This window comes from Lampetra planeri, chromosome 33 (assembly GCF_965212315.1).
Source record: "Lampetra planeri chromosome 33, kcLamPlan1.2.h2, whole genome shotgun sequence".
NCBI classification, from domain to species: domain Eukaryota; kingdom Metazoa; phylum Chordata; class Hyperoartia; order Petromyzontiformes; family Petromyzontidae; genus Lampetra; species Lampetra planeri.
In genome coordinates this window covers 11296011-11318772 of record NC_136139.1, presented here as the reverse complement: position 1 = coordinate 11318772, position 22762 = coordinate 11296011, and the positions used below count along the sequence as shown (strand labels likewise).

The 22762-nt window shown below is 57.5% G+C and overlaps 1 protein-coding gene across 1 annotated transcript; it reads left to right on the top strand.

Moving 5' to 3' along the window:
* The first annotated feature begins 1939 nt into the window (after positions 1-1939).
* LOC144729797 (homeobox protein six1b-like) lies at positions 1940-21539 on the top strand. Its single transcript, XM_078610300.1, has 2 exons — positions 1940-3132; positions 20933-21539. The coding sequence occupies exons 1-2, from the start codon at positions 2573-2575 to the stop codon at positions 21483-21485; spliced, it is 1113 nt and encodes a 370-aa protein (XP_078466426.1). The 5' UTR covers positions 1940-2572; the 3' UTR covers positions 21486-21539.
* The last annotated feature ends 1223 nt before the right edge of the window (positions 21540-22762 follow it).

Genomic DNA, 22762 nt, shown 5'->3' with positions numbered 1-22762 from the left:
TTAAAGACGCTCCCGACGCAGCGGGGCGCACGCGGCGCGGGGAGACCCTCACCCAGCAGTGGATTGAACACGGATATGAAATCCGTGTTCGGCTTGGAGGGGCAGCGCGTGACGACCTCACCGAACCCCCCTAAAGGGGGGCTCCGGGGCATCTCCCCCCACCCCGACCCACCTCCTCCCCCGCCCCCCCCCCCCTGAGAGACGCGTGGTACCGGCCTCCTGGCTCGGCACGGGGGGGGGGCTCGCCGATCCACTGCTATGGAGACGGTGGCGCGGTTCGCACGAGGCGAGGGATGGAAGAGATGGAGGGAGGAGACGGAGAGAGGGAGTTGGGTGGGAGGAGGGAGGGAGGAGGGAGGGAGGGAGGGGATGTGAGGAAGGGGATGAGGGAGGGGGGAGTCGCTTCAAATTAAGCGCTCAAGAGAAGCGCTCCTGGCACGGAGTGGAGCGTTCACACTTCCCCCCCCCTCCTCCTCCACCCCCTCCTCACCGCAGACTTGTGTCGTAAACCCCTAATTGTGTTTTAATCGCTCCAGCGTGCGGGGCCACGCGGCTCAGACGAGGGGAGCGGGGGAGCCGGGACAGCGGACCCTGGGACCCCAATACCCCGTGCCCCCCCCCCCCCCAAATATCCAGCCCTCCCCCTTAACTATCTTCCAAACTCGGGGACCCCCACACACAGGAACCCCCCCGAGCTTATAGACTCCAAGCAGGCGGTTGCCGCGTGCTCCACGCGTCCTCCCACCACCATTCTCAGCTCCCCCGCCCGCCCGCCACCCCCGTGCCCCCCCCCCCATCTCTCTCCCCACCCCCGTGCCCCCCCCCCCATCTCTCTCCCCACCCCCGCCCTGGGCTCACGGGGCTGGGAAAGCGATTAGCGGAAACCCGATCGCGTCCCGTCAGCCCACGGCTCCGCCGAGATTGATGCGCGCGGATTTACGCGACGCAGCCAATGTCCAGCGCTGCCTCGACACGGGTTTACCCGACAACATCGCATCATCGTCGTCGTCGTCGTCATCGTCGTCATCATCAGCGCCACCATCGCTCGTGACCAATCCACTGCTGGGCGAAGGCATCCCCCAATCCGTCGCCATCTCTGTCTCTCTCGCGGTCGCGCCGTGAAGCGGTCCGCCGAGCATCTCCCTACGGCGCACGGGGCGATTGCGCCGCGGTCGTTTGTCGATTTGTTGAAGCTCGACTCGACACGAGTCGCGTCCAATCGCGCCTCGCTCACGATCTGCCGAGCTGAGCCCTCGGTTCCGCGTTCTTGTCTTGATTGTGGTCTTGGTTGCGGCGTTGGTTGTGGTGTTGGTGATGTTGATTGTGGTGTCGATTGTGGTCTTGGTTGTGGTGTGGGTGATGTTGATTGTGGTGTCGATTGTGGTCTTGGTTGTGGTGTGGGTGATGTTGATTGGTGATGCTGGCGGTGCTGATTGTGGTGCTGTGACGTTTGGGATTCCAGTTGTTCACGATCATTTGTGTCGTGTTAAGTTGTGGCACGCCCCAGTGTCTTCGTTGGACGTGTGCGCGCCTGCGTGTTGCTCGTGGCCATTGTGTCCACGTGTTGTTTGTGCTGTTTGTGTTGCTCGTTAAGCGCTGCCACTGAGTGATTTGCAAGTGGCGCGCGTCGCTCCCAAAGCAAATGTTAGTCAGCCCCGCGGCTGCGTCTCCTGGGTCGGCGAGGCCGGGAGGGGGGGGGGTATATTGGGGGGGTGGTTGGGGGTAGACTGGGGGAGGCCCGAGGGTGTAAGGGGGCAGACGGGGGGGGGGGCTGCTGCAAGTGCCCGGACTCCGCCGGCCGCGGTGTCAAGTTTCGCGGTTCGCGTCGGGACCCGCGCCCGGGGTCGTGGCGGCCAATCCGCGTGTCCGGGAGTCGCCGCGTTCCCGCGAGGCCCCCAGGCCGACGCGGCACGGCGGCCAGCCGCGAGACGACCCGAGGTCTCGGACCCGGGAGCCTGGCCCCGTGAGAGCGGCCCGGCCCCGTGGAGGTCCCCGCTGCGTCTCGTCGCGCTGCCGGGAAAGCGCGACTCGTTCGGGGGAGACGAGGAGCGGCCGCGTGAGCGAAGAGGAGGAGGAGGGACGGGAGGCGAAAGAGAGAGAGGGGGGAGAGGGAGGAGAGAGGGAGGGGAGAGGGGAGGAGAAATAGAGAGAGAGTCAGAGGGGAGAGGATCTACAGAGAGGGAGGAGATATGAGAGCGAGGGAGGAGAACTCGCGAAGAGACGAGAACAGCAAGAGGGTGGAGATAGCTCGAGAGAAGAGTCCGAGGAGAGACAGAGACGACGACGATCGTGAGCCGGGGCGGCGGGGGCGAGAAGAGAACAGGGAGAGACGGAGTAAAGAGAGCGGCAGAGGGGAGAGGGAGTGAGCGTGGATAGAACGAGGGAGCAGAGGGAGGGGGTAGAGGCTCTGAGATAGGAGCAGAGGGAGCAGGAAAAGGAGGAAGCGGAGGGTGCGAGACGAGGCGAGGAGGACGAGGCGCGCGAGACTCGAGCAGAGGGAGGAGGAGGAGAAGAAGAAGATCGTCCCTCCTCTCCGCGTGGCGCGCGTCGGGGGGAGGGGGGCTGAGGCACCATGTCCCTCCTGCCGTCGTTCGGCTTCACGCAGGAGCAGGTGGCGTGCGTGTGCGAGGTGCTGCAGCAGGGAGGCAACATCGAACGCCTGGGCCGCTTCCTGTGGTCGCTGCCCGCGTGCGAGCACCTGCACAAGAACGAGAGCGTGCTCAAGGCGAAGGCCGTGGTGGCCTTCCACCGGGGCAACTTCCGCGAGCTCTACAAGACGCTGGAGAGTCACCAGTTCTCGCCGCACAACCACCCCAAGCTGCAGCAGCTGTGGCTCAAGGCGCACTACACGGAGGCGGAGAAGCTGCGCGGGAGGCCCCTGGGCGCCGTGGGCAAGTACCGGGTGCGGCGCAAGTTCCCGCTGCCGAGGACCATCTGGGACGGCGAGGAGACGAGCTACTGCTTCAAGGAGAAGTCGCGGGGCGTGCTGCGCGAGTGGTACGCGCACAACCCGTACCCGTCCCCGCGCGAGAAGCGCGAGTTGGCCGAGGCCACGGGGCTGACCACGACGCAGGTCAGCAACTGGTTCAAGAACCGGCGACAGCGCGACCGCGCCGCGGAGGCCAAGGACAGGTAGGGCTAGGGTGGGGGTCAGGGGTTAGGGTCCAGGGTCGGGGTCAGGGGTTAGGGTCCCGGGTCGGGGTGAGGGTTGTTGGGGGGGGGGGGTTGCGGGTAAGGGGGGTGAGGGTTTGGGGTGAGGGCTGTGCCGAGGGGAACAGGGAGTATGGGTGAGGGGGGTTTTGGTGGAGTGGGGGTCGTGGTTCGTTTTGGTGTTCGGGGTTTGGGGATATTCGAGAGAGGGAAGCGAGCGGCGGACAGGTCACGAACACGACTCCCTGAACAGGTCACGAACACGACTCCCTGAACAGGTCACGAACACGACTCCCTGTGCAGGTCACGAACACGACTCCCTGAACAGGTCACGAACACGACTCCCTGAACAGGTCACGAACACGACTCCCTGTGCAGGTCACGAACACGACTCCCTGAACAGGTCACGAACACGACTCCCTGAACAGGTCACGAACATGACTCCCTGAACAGGTCACGAACACGACTCCCTGAACAGGTCACGAACATGACTCCCTGAACAGGTCACGAACACGACTCCCTGAACAGGTCACGAACACGACTCCCTGAACAGGTCACGAACACGACTCCCTGAACAGGTCACGAACACGACTCCCTGTGCAGGTCACGAACACGACTCCCTGAACAGGTCACGAACACGACTCCCTGAACAGGTCACGAACATGACTCCCTGAACAGGTCACGAACACGACTCCCTGAACAGGTCACGAACATGACTCCCTGAACAGGTCACGAACACGACTCCCTGAACAGGTCACGAACATGACTCCCTGAACAGGTCACGAACACGACTCCCTGAACAGGTCACGAACACGACTCCCTGGACTCGTCTCGTGACGCGCCAGTCCACGTGAGCCATCTTCGAGAGCTCCGCGCCGTTGGCTTGAGCCGCGATGGACGTTCACGCCGATGAGCAGGAGTCGAACTTGGCCCTTTCGGGTCGAGCGGCCGCGATGCCCGGCAAAAACCCCAACACGGCCATTCGTCAACAACACCGTAGCCATGAATATGATACACGTGCAAGAGGCGACGTTTCGGGAAACTGTCCTTCTTCCGAGTAGATATCTCTTCTACGAAGGGGCATTGCCCGAAACGTCGCCTGCTATATTATATAAACACGTCCTCTGCTGAAGGCGGCGTTGAGGGCTGTCGCAGCAGCCGCACCGAGGGTCGATGCTAGATGACGGGGGCCACGCACACTCCCCCCTCTGTTCCACCACCGTCTCTCTCTCTCTGTCTCTCTGTCTCTCTCTGTCTCTCCCTGTCTCTCTGTCTCTCTCTGTCTCTCTTTGTCTCTCTGTGTCTCTCTCTCTCTGTCTCTCTGTGTCTCTCTGTCTCTTTATGTCTGTCTCTGTCTATCTGTCTCTCTCTGTCTCTAGCTCTCTCTGTCTCTCCCTGTCTCTCTGTCTCTCTCTCTGTCTCTCTGTGTCTCTCTGTGTCTCTCTGTGTCTCTCTGTCTCTCTGTGTCTCTATGTCTGTCTCTGTGTCTCTCTGTCTCTCTCTGTCTCTAGCTCTCTCTGTCTCTCCCTGTCTCTCTGTCTCCCTCTGTGTCTCTGTGTCTCTCTGTCTCTCTCTGTCTATCTGTCTATCTCTGACTCTGTCTGCCTCTCCCTGTCTGTCTTTCTGTTTCTCTCTGTCTCTCTCTGTCTCTCTTTGTCTCTCTGTCTCTCTCTGTCTCTATCTGTCTCTCTGTGTCTCTCTGTCTGTCTCTGTCTCTCTCTGTCTCTCTGTCTATTTGTCTCTCTCTCTCTGTCTCTTTGTCTCTCTCTCTCTGTCTCTCGCTCCCAGCTGGAACATCCGCGGTCACGCATGCGCGCATTTTCAACACGAACTTGTTGTCACTCGCACATATTCTGAATCTGATCTGTAGAATTCCGTGTATTTGTAAACACACAAAAACGCCATCATCACAACCATCACCACCACCACCAACTATCATCAGCCATGGTCAATCCACCGCTGGATGGAGACCTCCCCCAATGAAGGCGCAAGTCCCTGTTGGTAAACAACAACAACAACAGCAGCAGCACTACCACCACCACAGAGGTCTGAACGCCACCGCGTCCCAGGTCCGCTGCTCGACGAGGATTCTCGCTTGCGAGCACCGCCAACGAGGTGGGCCTCCCCCCCCTCGCCCGTCAACCCCTGGCCCGTCAACCCCGCCGCGAGTCGTGGCCGCGCGGGTCTCGGGCGATGGGCCCGAGTGGTCAGCTGCGACGCAGACGCCACCTCGGTGTGTGCCTGGCGAGAGTGCCGATGCTGCTGCTGATGCTGCTGCTGCGCATTGTGAGTTCGATTGATTGAATCGCTCAATGTATCCGGTACTTTAAACAAACATAAATACACACACACAGAGACATGTGGGGAGCGGTGGTGTAGCGGTTAGCGCGCTGCGCTGTGAACCCGGCGACCCGAGTTCGAATTCCCGCTCACGGCCAACACCAGTGGTGACGATTATTTGAACGAGTCCTAGGCCTCCCCTAGGTCGACTCGGCCTCAAATGAATACCTGGCGAGGTGTGTAAACATCGCCATTGGGGAGACAAAGGTGGTCGCGCGTGGTGCTGGCCACTCACCCGTTCCGGCATTCGTCGGTGCTTGCGAACAGCGCTTGCCCCAACAGTCTGTCAAGGTTATACGGGGCATCTTGATTTGAAGTTTTCGTAACTGCAGGAATCCATACTCGTTGGTTCTTTCGGGAAAGTCACGTAGGTAGAAACTAAAAGAAATCACGACGTTACGGGCGCAACACAAGCGCCCATCATCAGGTGGGAAAACGTGGTCCGCTGCTGCTGCTGCTGCCGAGGCAGACTGTTTTAAAACAGTGATTTATTTTCTTTTATACCTATACGTGAATTTACCGAGAGAACCATGGTTGTGTTTGTATCGGGGAGCGATTGCGTCGTGGTGAGCACAATGCGATGCGAAGCCGGCGAGCCGAGTTCAAGTGATGCGGCTCTGCTCAGGGCACGGCGGATCTGCCGTGAGAAGTTTGACGCTGTCCTGGGCCTCCGCTGGTCGACTCAGCCTTAAAATTGAGTACCTGGTGAGGTGTGTACGAGAAATATCAGTAATGGGGAGACAAAGGCGGCCGGGCGTGGTGCTGGAAACCCGCCCCCTCGTGTGCCCTACCGCACATCATAGGTTGGGTGCTACTCGCTAACAGCACTTGCCCCAACAGTCTGTTAAGACGACACGTGTGGTGTCTGTGTGGGTTATTCTATATCTGTGTTGTAAATATGTGTCACTCTGTGCCCACGTGATAGCATGTGTTTAGTATGTGTGTGTCTTACTGTGCGCGTATGTGTTTACGTGTTGTGTGTTGTTATTATATATGTCTGTGTTGTATATGCTACTGTGTGTATGTGTTTTATATATATATATATGTGTTGTGTATATATATGTATGAAATTAATGTGTGGACATGTGATATATTTGTGATTATCGGTACGTGTTGTGTGTGTGTGTATGTGGGTAACTCTGTGTGATTATGTTATATCTGTGTTGTGTGTACATTATCGTATCTGCTATATATCTGTGTTTTGTGTGTCTGTGTTAGTGAATGCGTTTATGTTATTACACATCTGTGTTGTATGTGTATATATATACACATCTGTTGTTATGCGTGCATATGTTCGTGGTTACGTGTGTGAGTAGTAGTATTATCTGATGCTATAGAGGCCTCCTGTATGTGTGTGAATGTCGTTGTTGTTGCTACGTGCAATGTGTCGTTATTGTTGTTGTGTGTGCGTGTCAGTGTGTTGTTGTGGTGTGTGCGTGTCAGTGTGTTGTTGTGGTGTGTGCGTGTCAGTGTATATGGGGAGCGGTAGTGTAGTGGTTAGCGCTACGCTGCGCTACGAACCCGGCGACCCAAGTTTAATTCCCGCTCACGGCCAACACCAGTGACGATTATCTGAACCGTTCCTGGGTCGCCTCTAGGTCGACTCAGCCTCAAATTAGTTCCTGTGTAAACATCGCCACTGCTGGAGACAAAGGCGGCCGGGCGTGGTGTTGGCCACCCACCCCCACGTGTGCCGTGCCGGCCTTCATAGGTGCTACTCGCTAACAGCACTTGCCCCAACAGTCTGTTCAGGCTATACCGGTGATCTTTGTCTTAGTGTGTATTTGCAGTGGTGAGCGGTGCTCGCAAACAGCACTTGCCCCAACAGTCTGCGCAAGGCTACACGGGGGAGCTTTGTCTTTGTGTGTTGGTGTGTGATGTGCGTGGTAATCGATATGATGATGCCGGACACCCAAGTTCGATCCCACCCACCCCCTCGTGCCGCGGCGTCGATACTCGATAGAAGAGCTCTTCTGAGTCTATGAACAAGAGAGATACAAAGTCGTGGGCAACGTGAATGAGAGTGAGCAGGGGGTGTTTATGTGTGTGCGTGTGTGTGCGACAGACGGTGTGTGTGGATATAGTTGCCGTTAACGAGCACCTATTAAGGCAACCGTGGCGAGGGGGGGGTGACCAGCACCACGCCCGGCCACCTTCGTCTCCCCAATGCTGATATTTACCCGCCCCCTTCTGGTATTGTACTCATTTAAGGTTGAGTCGACCTAGGTGAAGACCCGAGACCGGCAAGGATTTCACTCGCCGCTGATTGCCGCGGCCGGAAATCGAAATCAGCGGATGCAGTGCGCTAACCACTGCGCCACCGTTCCACATCTCGCTAGCAGCACTTGCCCCAACAGTCTGTTGAGGCTATTACGGGGGTGTCTTCTTTGTCTTTGTTGCGTGTCGATGTCTCTTCACGATGGCCCACTCGGTGGGCAACTTCAGAAGTGCAACTTGAACCCTCGACGACGACGACGGCTCAGCGCTCATTATATACATTTAGGGGAGACAAAGGCGGCCGTGCGGGTCTCTCATCGGTGCTCGCGAACGGCACTTGCCCCAGCAGTCTGCTAAATGCTATACGGGGGATCTTCGTCTTTATGTCTGGGGTGCGTTGTGGGCAGAACGACTCTCGTGGTTTAGCGCGCTGCGCCACGAACCCGGCCACCCGAGTTCGATTCCCGCTCACGGCCAACATCGGTGACAATTACCTCCACCTGTCCTGGGCCTCCCCCTAGGTCGACTCAGCCTTAAAATGAGTACCTGCTGCGGTGTGTAAACATCATCACTGGGGAGACAAAGGGGGCCGGGCGTGGTGCTGGCCACCCAATCCCCTCTTGTGCAGTTCCAGCCTTAATAGGTGCTCGCTAACAGCGCTTGCCACAACAGTGGGTTGAAGGCTACACGGGGAGGATTTTGTTATTGAGTCCGGTGTATATACACACATACACACACATATATGTATATGTGTGTGTATGTGTGTATATATGTGTGTAGATACAAAGACAAAGATTCCCCCGTATAGCCTTAACAGACTGTTGGGGCAAGTGCTGTTAGCGAGAACTTGTGAAGGACGGCACGGCGCGTGAGGGGGTGAGAGGCCAGCACCACGCCCGGCCGCCTTTGTCTCCCCAGTGGCGATGTTTTACACACCACACTAGGTACTCATTTAAGGCTGAGTCGACCTAGGGGGATGCCCAGGACCGACTCAGACCATCGTCGCTGGTGTACACATAGAGACACGGGTCACTGTCGCGGGCAACATGGCTCGGTTCACTTCTGATGGAGCGCGAATATCGAAGTGCTTCAAACGCGATGTCTCCATCGGGAGGGTCGCCCCTGCCCCCCCCACCCCACGAGTGAAGCCCATCAACATCGCAGCAATTTCTGTGGCCCAGATCGGAAAACCCCGTGCCTCTGAATTGTTCTCGTCAAATGAACACCGGCACGCAGCTCTCTCTCTCTCTCTCGCTCTCTCTCGCCCTTGCAGAACATCCCTGGCGATTCATCTTCTTGGTTCTGTCGGTAAAGTCTACGTGACTTTACCGACAGAGCCAAGAAGATGCATCCCTGCAGTCACGAAAGCTTCACATCGAAATCCCTGGCGATGTACAGCACTCACAATATGGACAGCGTATGAAGCTGTCATACAAGAAACAAAATAATGGGCCCCCCTTCATGGGCCCCCCTTCATGGCAATGGCCATTGCCCGAAACGTCGCCTATTGTATATTTGTTTTCTCCTTAAGCGCGCAGTTTGTTGTTGTTGTTGTTGTTAACCGACGTGTTGGGTGTTGGTGCTGAAGTGTTCTTGTGCACCGCTGCCAACGCAGCAGCAGCAGCAGCAGAGCATCTGTTGAGTCTCCCGTGCGGCATGGCGCTGCCGCGCTCACGTGTGGAGCTGTGCGGTGCGCGGCTCATGTCGACGGTGTGGCAGACGCGCTGCCAACCTCGCCACCCGAGTTCGATTCCCGCTCACGGCCAGTACCAGTGACGATTATCTGAACCGTTCCCGGGCCTCCTCCCCTAGGTCGACTCATCCTCACATGAGTACCTGGTTGCGGTGTGTAAACATCGCCACTAGGGAGACAAAGGCGGTCGGGCGTGGTGCTGGCCACCCACCCCCTCGTGTGCCGTGCCGGCCTTCATAGGTGCTCGCTAACAGCACTTGCCCCAACAGTCTGCGTAGGCTATACGAGATATCTTTATATGTGTACGAGTGTGTAATCCGAATGCGTATAAGTGCGTGTGGGTTTAGTACTGCATGGTGATGTTTAGTATACACACACATACCACGACTGAGGCTCAAGCGATGCCTGCTTGTGTGGGTGGTGCTAGTGTGCACAGGTATGTGTGTATACACGAGTGGCGTGTGCGATTAGAGACGTATGTGTGTATACACGAGTGTCGTGCGTTTGTGGGTCGGCATGCGTATTCGTAAGCGTGCGCTTGTAATTACTCAATAATAATAACAGCCTTCATCTATCCACTGCTGGCTTGCCCGAGCCACCACCATCTCAAGCGACCGGGCTGCAGCCATCCACACGCACCCATCAGAGAGCTGCGTCACTCACAGCTGCTGGACACGTTGAAACATTACGGCCGCTTGGGGAGGCCTATATCCAGCAGAGGACCGAGCTTGGCTGAAGAGGATTCACATATTTAGGGCGTTTATAGTTTTGCTCCGCCCTCCTACCGCGGTTGCGTCATCCCTGGATCCCTATAATCATCATCTTTAGCCATGATCAATCCACTGCGGGATGAATGCATTGCGGTCATCCTTGCAGCGGCTTTTGGTTGAGCATCGAACAAAGACGGTCACTGCATCGCGCGCTTTCAGATGCGCCTCTGCGGCCGTCTGGAACGCTCTTCCTTCCGATATTAGGAGGCCACTGGAGCTATGCACGTTTCAATCATCTCGATTGAAAGCTCTTTTCTTGAGAACTGCTTTTTGCGTTTAGTTTGTTGTCCTTCCCCCGCACCTCCGAGTAGCACGGTTGACTACGTAAGGTGCGAAAGAAGTTCAACACACGTACATTCCCAAACCGTCGTCATTTCTCAGTTTCAACAATCCATCTCGCTCCTGCTCCATCTCCCCCACCATTGGCTGCCACTCCGTCCATCAGTCTCGAGCCCACTTCGCCAGCCCGTCTGAGCGGTCCGTGCGATCAACCCTCGTCTCTTCTCACATCCACGTCCTCCCCTTGCCTTTATCTCCCGAGAGAAAATTCCAACCGCGCATCTCACTCCACGCTCATCCGGGCCACGTCTTCATCCGCCGTTCCATTCTCTTCGGCAATGTCCCCCCACTCCCTTCCCCCCTCCCCCTACGTTTCTGTTCCGTGGTGTCACGGCAAGTAGCAGGACGCTGATTATCAACGCCGATTATCAGAGCGCATTTCTTTTACCGTCGGGGGCTTCTTTTGCAACAGCGAGGCCGGCCGAACCGAACTTTACATTCTGAACACCCCAACAAAGACCTCCGGACCCACGGGGCTTGCCGCATCGCCGTGGTCTCTTGAAAGCGGCCGAATGTGAATGCGGATAGGAGTCGTGTAAGGGGGTGCGGTGCAGACCCTCAACGATATCGCGAGATGGGGTCGACTTTGAGTTTTTTTTAAACCAGGAATTGTATAGCAGTGGACGTGTAAACGATACTTGGAGACACAACAAGAAACCGCTCTACCTGCCCGCGTCGGACGTGCCGAGCACGGGGTCATCTCGGCGACCAGCGGACCTTCAGCAAGGGGCTCGGAGGTCGAAGGGAACGGAGGGATGCGAGGTGGGGGGCTCGCGAACGTCACCGCGTTAGTGCACACGCATTCTTATAATCAGTCGTGTGCTGTGTGTATGCACACACACCGACACGCAATGTCGGTCTCACGATAACCGTGAGCAAGGCGTGAGAGCGCGGTGATCGTGCGTGCTCGCACTCACGTGAGCGCACGCACGATAACCACACGCGCGAGCAGGTGTGTGAGCACACACACAACAACAGTCTGCCGAGGCGACACGCGGTGTCGCGGTGTCTTGGCTCACTGCGGCAGTGCGACGGGGAGCGCTGCGACACGAATTCGGTTGCGACCCGAGTTCGATTCCCGCTCACGGCCAAAAAACAGTGACGATCATTTGAACCGTTCCTGGGCCTCCTCCCCTAGGTCGGCTCGGCCTCAAATGAGTAGCTGGTGCGGTGTATAGACATCGCCACTAGGGATACAAAGGCGGTCGGCCACGCACCCCCGATTCTACCGTGCCGGCCTTCATAGGTGTTACTCGCTAACAGCACTTGCCCCAACAGTCCGTTCAGGCTACACGAGGGTTCTTTGTCTTTGTGTTCATACAGAATCCACGAGGCCTGCTGCATTGTATCCGTGTGTACGTCGTGCTGTTATATACAATGTAATATATACCACAAGGGTTGTTAAAATTGGTAACCGCATGGAAAACCGGTAAAACCCGGTAAAAACCGGTTTACCACACAAAATCTCCCGCAACAAACGTGACTTTCGAACCGCTTTACTTGAGCAAGCTGTCAGCAGCGGGCTCGACTCGCCATGCAGAGGCCACCGGTCCGATCCCATCTCCCTCGCGCGGCAGTTGAGCCCAGTGCAGGCGGGTTTCTCAAACTCCCCACCACGCCTCTGTCCACCCAGCCGCGATGTTCACCTGCAGATTCCGTCGTGGGGGTAGAGTGCGGAGCACGCCCACCACAGCGTTGGTGTACGGCGCTTTTTTCTGGAAGACTTTGCAGTTTTTTCCTGGATTTTTTTTCTGTTTGCGCATAGTCACTTTAAGATGTTTCTTGTTCATGTTTTTAGTTTTTGGTTTTGTTGCGGTTGCACCCGATTCAGGAACCGAATGGCTCGCAGAGCTATACCTAATAAATGAAAATTTAAAACTGAAACTCTTGCAAGATGTCCATGCGAGCGCGGAAGAGAAGGCCAAATTCCCTCTAGAGCGGCCCTCTAGTGGAGGCCCCCTTCTGGCAGCGGTGGCGCGAGCGCAGCACTTGCAGGTGCTGTGCCTTCAACATTTCAACTGAGAGGCGATGGGCGAATGTTGAACCCCGCGGTGACTTTGGCCGCCGTGCGGTTTGTACGTTCCCGCGTCCAATCAGTGCGTTCGTGACGAAGATTGCACTGGCATCGGTTACCGGTTCGCGACTTTCGGAAACCGGTAACCGGCTCTGAACACGGTTATCGTTGAGCAGTCTTAGTTAGTAGGCGTACTGTGTGTGTGTGTGTCTGGGTTCGATTCTCTGTGTCTGCGGTTGTGTAGCTGCGCTATGAACCCGGCGAACCGGGTTCGATTCCCGCTCACGGCCAACAGCAATGACGATTATCTGAACCGGCAATGAGCCTCCCCTAGGTCGACTCAGCCTCAAATGGGTACCTGGTGCGGTTTGTAAACATCGTCACCGGGGGAGACAAAAGCGGTCGGGCGTGGTGCTGGCCACCCACCCCATCGTGTACCGTTCCGGCCTTCATCGGTGTTTGCTAACAGCACTTGCCCCTACAGTCTGTTAAGGCCTTACGGGGGATCTTTTCCTTTTGTGTCTTTATGTCTGTACAAATAACAAATACAAACTCACCACATCCATCGAGAACACTGTGGCCCTGGATGTGGGAAAATACACATATATATCTATCCGGCGACGTTTCGGGCAACGGCCCTTCTTCGTAGTTGTCTGTGCGTACGTGTACGTCTGAGTAACATACTGGATGCAAGTGTGTTCATAGTGTACGCATGCAACTACGTGCGTGTGCACATTTCGTGTGTCTTGTTATTGCATTAGGCTGCATGTGCATGTTTGTGCATGCGCGTGTCTGTATGCCTGTGGGAAGCGGTGGTCTCGAGGTTGGCGCACTGCGCTACCAACTCTGCCTACCCGAGTTCGAATCCTGCTCACGACCAACATCGGTGGCGAATATTAGGCCCGGTGCTGTGCATTTGCTAGGTCCACTCAGCCTCAAATTAGTACCTGGTGCGGTGTATAAATATCAGCACTGGGGAGACAAAGGCCGCCGGGCGTGCTGCTGGCCACCCACCCCCTCGTGTGCCACAGTGCGCGCCTTCAAAGGTGCTCGCTAACAGCACTTGCCCCAACAGTCTGTTGAGGCTATAGGGGGGATCTTTGTCTTTAGTGAGTGTTAATAACACGTGGGCTGCCGCTGTATTATCTCATGATAGTGTCCTTGACACATCACATCTCATCGTGGGATGTTGTGATTTGCTGTGCTGCCCGTGTTGCATAGTCCCCCCCCCTCCCCCCGTGGTTTACTCCACGGGAGGGGGCGGGGGGGGGGGTGAGATCGTGATTGACGTGGCAGCCTGTGTGCATGTTGTCAGTTACACAAACATGCTGTCAGCTATTATTATTGTAATTATCTCGGATTATTCAAAATTAACAATTACAAAAACGTAATTGCATGCGATTCGTTGTTGTGTTTGTCGGGTGAGGCCACGTACACAACGATCGAGCCAATGTGTATGTCGTATGCCCCTCCATCATCACTCGATATAGCTAAACAAATACAGTTAGCACGTGGTGTAGAGTCAACTACGACAATGATGAGGCCATACACTCACAACTGCCAATGCCTGGGGCAAGGCGTATTGCAAAGCACGAAGTTCATTGCTGTTGTGATTTCAGAACATATATCTGCAAATATATTGTGCAGAGAGTAAAGTAAGAAATTACATTTCGCAAGGTTACGTCGGGATGTGACGATACCCTGATGAGAATGTTTGCGATTATCGTGAACCCCCAAATCGTGGTGACGTCACATCGCGGCCACCTCAGCATTAGGATTGGTAGCGCGTTGGCCGGGTGGTGCGTACACACAACCACACAACAACCAGACACACAACACCATACACAACAACCAGACGCACACACACACAGCCAACACACACACAGCCAACACAACAACCAGACACACAACAACCAGACACAACCACCACACACACAACCCCAGACACACACACAGACAACACAACAACCAGACACACAACAACCAGATACACAACAACCAGACACACAACCACACGACACACAACCACCAGATACACAACAACCAGATACACAACCACCACACACACAACCCCAGACACACACACAGACACACAACCACCAGACACACAACCACAGGCACACACACAGACACACAACCACCACACACACAACCACAGGCACACACACAGACACACAACCACCACACACACAACCACAGACACACAACCACCAGACACACAACCACCAGATACACAACTCCCACAATAAACTATTTCCCTACGTTTACAACTCCCCCCCCCCCCGCCACTCTGGCATTGACCAGCGCGGTGAAGTATGGTCACCTCCATGACGCCAATACGACACGGGGGAAGGTGTTTGCTTAGTTTAACCCACGCAGCAGCGGATAGAGCAAGGCGCTGTGAGTGATCCGCTATTATCCACGTGCGCGCGTGTGTGGATATAAAGACAAAGGGGAGCGGTGGTGTAGTGGTTAGCGCGTCGCGGCGCTGCCACTCGGGTTCGATTCCCGCTCACGGCCAACACCGATGACGATTATTTGAACCGGTCCTGGAGCCTCCCCTAGGTCGACTCAGCCTCAAACGAGTACCTGCTGCGGCCGGCGGTGGTGTTGACCCCCCGCCGCCTCGTGTGCCGTGTCGGTCTTCACAGGTGCTCGCTAACAGCACTTGCCCAACAGTCTGTTCAGGCTACAGGAGAGGGGGGGGGGAGTCCCGTGTTAGATATTAAGTCGGGAATGCTGCTGGGAATGTCTCGAATCGGGTGCTCACGCCGAGTCGCAAGCGATCCTCACGCGCTCCGTGGCGCGTGGACCACCGGGGCCCAGCGACGACGCGCTCGGGATCAGGGAACGAAACGTGCGCTCGGGGTGAGAGCCATCGCGTCGACTTTCACGAGACGCGGACACGCGCGCAGGACGCGTGGTGACCGTCGATGGATGAGACTGGCGACGGAATGGCAGTCACAAGGAGTGGGGGGGAGGAGGTAGCGGTGAGGCGCACGCCCCTCGAGAGGACGGGGCCCCGGCGGCAGCGGCGCGGCCTCCATCCAGCAGTGGATAGACCATAGCTGATGGTGGTGGAGGCTTGGGGGGGGGGCTTCATCCAGCAGTGGATAGACCATATCTCGCGTCAAATGGACTCGACGGAGGCAGACGCACGCTCCCGCCTCATCAACACGACGGTAGCAATGCCACGCTGCACACTCACTCCGTGCCGGACACGTTTGAAGCACTGTGCACAACACACACGTGCAGTGTACAACACACACGTGCAGTGTACAACACTCACGTGCAGTGTACAACACTCACGTGAAGTGTACAACACTCACGTGCAGTGTGCAACACTCACGTGCAGTGTGCAACACTCACGTGCAGTGTACAACACTCACGTGCAGTGTACAACACTCACGTGAAGTGTACAACACTCACGTGCAGTGTGCAACACTCACGTGCAGTGTGCAACACTCACGTGCAGTGTGCAACACTCACGTGCAGTGTACAACACTCACGTGCAGTGTGCAACACTCACGTGCAGTGTACAACACTCACGTGCAGTGTGCAACACTCACGTGCAGTGTGCAACACTCACGTGCAGTGTACAACACTCACGTGCAGTGTACAACACTCACGTGCAGCGTGCAACACTCACGTGCAGCGTGCAACACTCACGTGCAGTGTGCAACACTCACGTGCAGTGTGCAACACTCACGTGAAGTGTACAACACTCACGTGCAGTGTGCAACACTCACGTGCAGTGAGCAACACTCACGTGCAGTGTACAACACTCACGTGAAGTGTACAACACTCACGTGAAGTGTACAACACTCACGTGCAGTGTGCAACACTCACGTGCAGTGAGCAACACTCACGTGCAGCGTACAACACTCACGTGCAGTGTGCAACACTCACGTGCAGTGTGCAACACTCACGTGCAGCGTACAACACTCACGTGCAGTGTACAACACACACGTGCAGCGTGCAACACTCACGTGCAGTGTACAACACTCACGTGAAGTGTACAACACTCACGTGCAGTGTACAACACTCACGTGCAGTGTACAACACTCACGTGCAGTGTACAACACTCACGTGCAGTGTACAACACTCACGTGCAGCGTGCAACACTCACGTGCAGGGTACAACACTCACGTGCAGCGTGCAACACTCACGTGCAGTGTACAACACTCACGTGCAGTGTACAACACTCACGTGCAGTGTACAACACTCACGTGCAGTGTACAACACTCACGTGCAGTGCACAACACACACGTGCAGTGTACAACACTCACGTGCAGTGTACAACACTCACGTGCAGTGTACAACACTCACGTGCAGCGTACAACACTCACGTGCAGTGTACAACACTCACGTGCAGTGTACAACACTCACGTGCAGCGTACAACACACACGTGCAGTGTACAACACTCACGTGCAGTGTACAACACTCACGTGCAGTGCACAACACACACGTGCAGTGTACAACACTCACGTGCAGTGTACAACACTCACGTGCAGTGTGGAACACTCACGTGCAATGTGGAACACTCACGTGCAGTGTGCAACACTCACGTGCAGTGTGCAACACACACGTGCAGTGTGGAACACTCACGTGCAATGTGGAACACTCACGTGCAATGTGGAACACTCACGTGCAGTGTACAACACACACGTGCAGTGTGCAACACTCACGTGCAGTGGAGTGGCCAGGACCACGCCCGGCCGCCTTTGTCTTTCCAGTACCAATGTTTGAGGTTGAGTCGACCTAGAAGGGGGGGGCATTCAACAGACCCTTGGGGCTAACCACTGCGCCACCGCTCCCCATTTAAGAAAACAGCCACACACGCACCCACACACCCTCACACACACCCACATACACACACCCACACACACCCACACACACACACCCACACACACACACCCACATACACACACACCCACATACACCCACACACACACACACCCACACATCCACACACACACACCCACACACACACATACACACACCCACACACACCCATACACCCACACCCACATACACCCACACACACACATGCACCCACACACCCACATACACACACCGACACGCACGCACCCACAACGGCAACCGCCATTTGCCACTAAGTGGCGGTGACGTCACCACGGCGCTTGTGCCAGGCTATGTGCACCTTGAGGCCACGTGGAGTGTCGAACGCCCGCTGGCAGGAGGTCACGGGGCAGACCCAGGTGCCACGGGTCGACTCACTGAGATGACCGAGATGACTGGCTGATGCACCACCTGTGCCCCCTACTGTATCAACTTGCTGTGCTTTACTCACCCGGCGCTCCGCTCGTTGTTGTGAGCGTCGCTCCTCTGCCCTCCGTTGTTGTTGGAGGGCGACTGCCTCCAACTGCCCAGTAGCGTCCTTCACGAGCCTCCTCCACAGAGGCCGATCTTGACACCGCTGGTACCAGTCATCGGCAAGTCCACTCAGCTCCACGTCCTCCTGTACCACATCACTCCATCTCTTCTCTAGCCCGTGCCGCGCCCGTTTAGCCCCCTCGATCCGGCCGAACAAAAGCTGTTTAGGCATGCGGTGGCTGGGCATGCGGGTTACATGACCCAGCCAACGCAGCCTTGCCTGCCGGAGGAGCTCACGCACCCACACATACGCACCCACACACACGCACACACACACACAAACACGTACCCACACACACACACGCACCTACATATACCCACACACACTCACACACACACACACGCACCCACACACACACACACGCACACACACACACGCACACACACACAAACACGTACCCACACACACACACACGCACCTACATATACCCACACACACGCACACACACACACACGCACCCACACACACACGCACACACACACACGCACCCACACACACACGCACACACACACGCACCCACACACACACACGCACCTACACACACCCACACACACGCACACACACACACACACGCACCCACACACACACACGCACCTATACACACCCACACGCACGCACGCACGCACACTCCCAAAAACACACACCCACACGTACGCACCCACCCACACACACGCACCCACACACACGCACCTACACACGCACCCACACACACACGCACCCACACACACACGAACCCACACAGACTGCTGAGGCGAGTGTTGTTAGCGAGCACATGTGAAGGGCGGCACGGGACGTGCACCACGCCCGACCGCCTTTGTATCTCCAGTGGCGATGTTTACACACCGTACCAGGTATTCGTTTGAGGCTGAATCGACCTAGGGGAGCCCCCAGAACCGGTCCAGATAATCGTCATTGGTGTTGGCCGAGATCGGGAATCGAACTCGGGTCGCCACGGGGTTCGTAGCGCAGGGCACGAATCGTGACACTTCCGCTGCCCACATACACTCAATCCACAAAGACAAAGATCCCCCTATAGCCTTAACAGACTGTTGGGGCAAGTGCTGTTAACGAGGACCTGTGAAGGCCGGAACGGAACACGAGGGGGCGGGTGGAGAGCACCACGGCCGACCGCCTTTGTCTTCCTAGTGGCGACGTTTACACACCACACCAGGTACTTATTTAACGCTGAGTCGACCTAGGGGAGGCTCCAGGACCGGTTCAGATCATGGTCACTGGTGTTGGTGGCCGTGAGCGGCAATCGAACTCGGGTCGCCGCCGGGTTCGTAGCGCGTCGCGGCGCTGGCCGCCGCTGCCGCTCCGCACAGCGCGGCGAGCCGCGACCCTGCGGGCCCTGCCGTGGAGGAGGGAGATGGAGGAGACGGGCACCTCGCGTCCCTCGCGTCCGCGTTTAACCCCCCCCCCGCCCCCTCCCCCGCGCCCCGTGTGTACGCGCTTGAATGGGGGAGCGGTGGCGCAGCGGTGAGCGCACTCAACCACAATACCGGTGAAACCCGAGTTCGACCGATGACGGGTGGCGGATATTCTGACCTGTCCCCCTCTTAGCCTTAAAAAACGAACGCGTCACCTGGTGCCGTGGGTGAACATCACCACTGGGGAGACAAAGGCGTCCGGGCGTGGCGTTGCCTTGCACCTCCCCCCCGAAAACCTCCCTGGTGTGCCGTTGCCGGCCTTCATCAGTGCTACTCGCGAAGAGCACCTTGCTCCAAGGGTGTGTGGTTGAAGGCGACACGGAGGAGATTTGTCTGCGTCTATAAACTCGGCGCGCACGCGTGTGCTCACCCCACGGTGAGCGTGTGTTCATCCACCGCGTGGGGCGTGTGTTCATGCACCACGTGTGTTCATGCACCACGTGTGTTCATACACCGCGTGGGGCGTGTGTTCATGCACCACGTGTGTTCATCCACCGCGTAAGCCACAGCGCGGTTCGCCGCTCTTTAAAGCAGAGGATCCGCGATGCGAATTCCAGTGGCAGCCCTGGTTAATACCGTGGGTGAATTTTTTACCTTTACAAAATAATACGTGGCACGTCACAGCGGCGTCATTCGCTAGAGCATTGTAGGCCACATTGATAAATTGCCCACAAATTACTCAATGAGGTTACCCCCCACCCCCCCCCCCCCCGAACTGCGAAAACCGGGGCACCATCCTCCTGAAAACCGAGCCATGAGGTCCAGCGAGGATTTCCTCGGCTGAAGCGTAACTTGAGCAATGGGTCAAATAGAACCGATGAGAGACGGGTTTGTCCAGGTGTGTGGTGGGGGTTTCGTGTGGGTGGGGTGTGAGTTGTTAGATCTAGGGGTGGTGTGCGGTGCATGTTGGTGGGGCGTGATTCGTCTCGGTGGGTAATGTGTTGTGTGTGGTGTGTAGTGTGGAGTGTGTGGTGTGTTGTGTGTGGTGTGGTGTGACTTGGTGGGGAGTTTGTGGTGTGGTAGGAGCGGCTAGAAAGCGGGAAGCGCGTTTCGCTACGAACCCGGCCAACATCGCCAGTGACGATTATCTCAACCGATCCTGGGCCTCCATTAGGTCGACTCAGCCTCAAATGAGTAGCTAGTGCGGGGTGCAAACATCGCCACTGGGGAGACAAAGGCGTCCGGGCGTGGCGTTGGCCACCCACCCCCTCGTGCGCTACTCGCTCACGGCACTTGCCCCAACAGTCTGTTGAGGCTACACGGGGGAAATTTGTCTTTGTGGTGCGGCGCGTCACGGCGCGATGCATTCGACGGAGGAGTGCGATTTGTGTGCATTTGTATCGATTTGAGTCGATTTTTAATCGATTTGTATAGATTGTTATCGATTTGTGTCATCGCTTTTTATCGATTTTTATCGATTTGCGTCGATTTATATAGATTTTTTAATCGATTTGTGTCGATTTTTATCGATTTGTATCGATTTGTATCGAGGTAGAATGAGGACCGGGCCCCTCCGTGACGAATCCCGTTCCATCTCCTCCCTTCCCACCTCTCCCCCAACTCCCCTTGCCTCCCCGCAGAGAGAACAGCGAGAACGCGCACCACCACCACTCCAACGCGGGAGGGGGCGCGGGCGGTGGGGGGCCGGGGGGCGGGGGGGGGCTGCTGCTCTCCCCCCTCCACGGGGGCCGCGGCCTCCTGAGCTCGGACGACGACGAGAGGAGTCCGGGCCCCTCCCCCGCGCACTCCACCCCCGACGACACCCCGCCGCGCCTCCTGGGACATCACCCCGCAGCAGCAGCAGCAGCATCGGCAGCAGCAGCAGCAGGGCACGGCGAGCACCACCAACATCATCACCATCAGCAGCATCAGCATCATCAGCATCATCATCATCATCAGCAGCAGCAGCATCACGCCAGCGCGTACCAGCAGCAGTACGTGGGGGGCACCCTGATGCCTCTGCCGGCTTTGGCCTCTAACTCTGCGGGGGGCGCCCTGGCCGGGCCGGGCCCCCTACTGCAGCAGCAGCAGCAGCAGCTGCAGCTGCAGCAGCAGCAGCAGCAGGCGGCACACGCCCTGCAGGACTCGTCGCTGCTGCAGCCGCTCTCCTCCAGCCTCGTGAACATCGGGTAGCGAGCTGGGGGCGCGGGGGGAGGGGCGTTCCCCCACCTCCTCCTCCCCTGCCCAGCTGGGTGAAACACTGCGGGGGGTGGGGGGGGGGGTCCCGGGGGGGGGGGGGGTCCTGGGGGGGGGGGTCCCAGGAACGGGGTCAGGGAAGCGGGGAGACCCGGCCCCGTTGGGGTCAAGACGCCCCGCGTCACTCTGCCCCCCCCCCCCTTGCACAAGGGGGCCCCCCACCCCGTCCTTCGTCCCCATACTTCACCACCCCTGGGCCCGAAGGTGCGGCTCGCGCCGGCTCAGCTCAGCAAGCAGAGACGTCCTCAGGGGCCCCGAAATTCAACCCGAACCTCACCACAACCTCGCCACAACCTCGCCACAACCTCGCCACAACCTCACCACAACCTCGCCACAACCTCGCCACAACCTCACCACAACTTCGCCACAACCTCGCCACAACCTCACCACAACCTCGCCACAACCTCGCCACAACCTCACCACAACCTCATCACAGCCTCACCACAACCTCGCCACAACCTCACCACAACCTCGCCACAACCTCGCCACAACCTCACCACAACCTCGCCACAACCTCACCACAACCTCGCCACAACCTCACCACAACCTCACCACAACCTCACCACAACCTAGCCACAACCTCGCTACAACCTCACCACAACCTCACCACAACCTCGCCACAACCTCACCACAACCTCGCCACAACCTCGCCACAACCTCATCCCTGGCGCGAGACGCGGCAGGACTCGCAACCGACGATGTCACAGCCTCGCGTTTCAATGTTGCGACGTCTGATAGACGAAACCTCCCACGCGTACAGAACCTCACCGCACATGCCCCCCCCCCTGCACCCCCAACAACTCTCCCAGACCCCCACCCCTCCCCCCGCTCGCTTCTTCACTGAACCCTCGCGGCGCCTCGCGATCATCCGCGGCTCAGCCCCTCGGCTGGGACCGCGGCAAGGGTCACGGTTCAACACCGGGGCCCGTTCCGGCGTTCCGGCTCCGCGGCAATAAACGAACTCAAATCGTGAAACTACAAGCGGATCGATTGCGCAACGTGAGCCGCGGCGGGGAGAGGTCACAGAGGTCGAGTCACGGTCCGGGGGTGGGGGGGAGAGGTGGGGGTGGAGGTGGGGGGTGGAGGTGGGGGGTGGAGGTGGGGGGGTGGAGGTGGGGGGGTGGAGGTGGGGGGGGTGGAGGTGGGGGGGGAGAGGTGGGGGGTGGAGGTGGGGGGTGGAGGTGGGGGGTGGAGGTGGGGGGGTGGAGGTGGGG

Bases quoted from the DNA above. Each gene is read 5' to 3' on its own strand.
- LOC144729797 (XM_078610300.1), top strand. From the start codon at position 2,573: ATGTCCCTCCTGCCGTCGTTCGGCTTCACGCAGGAGCAGGTGGCGTGC. The intron at 3,133-20,932 runs GTAGGGCTAGGG...GCCTCCCCGCAG, and splicing joins GCCGCGGAGGCCAAGGACAG to AGAGAACAGCGAGAACGCGC.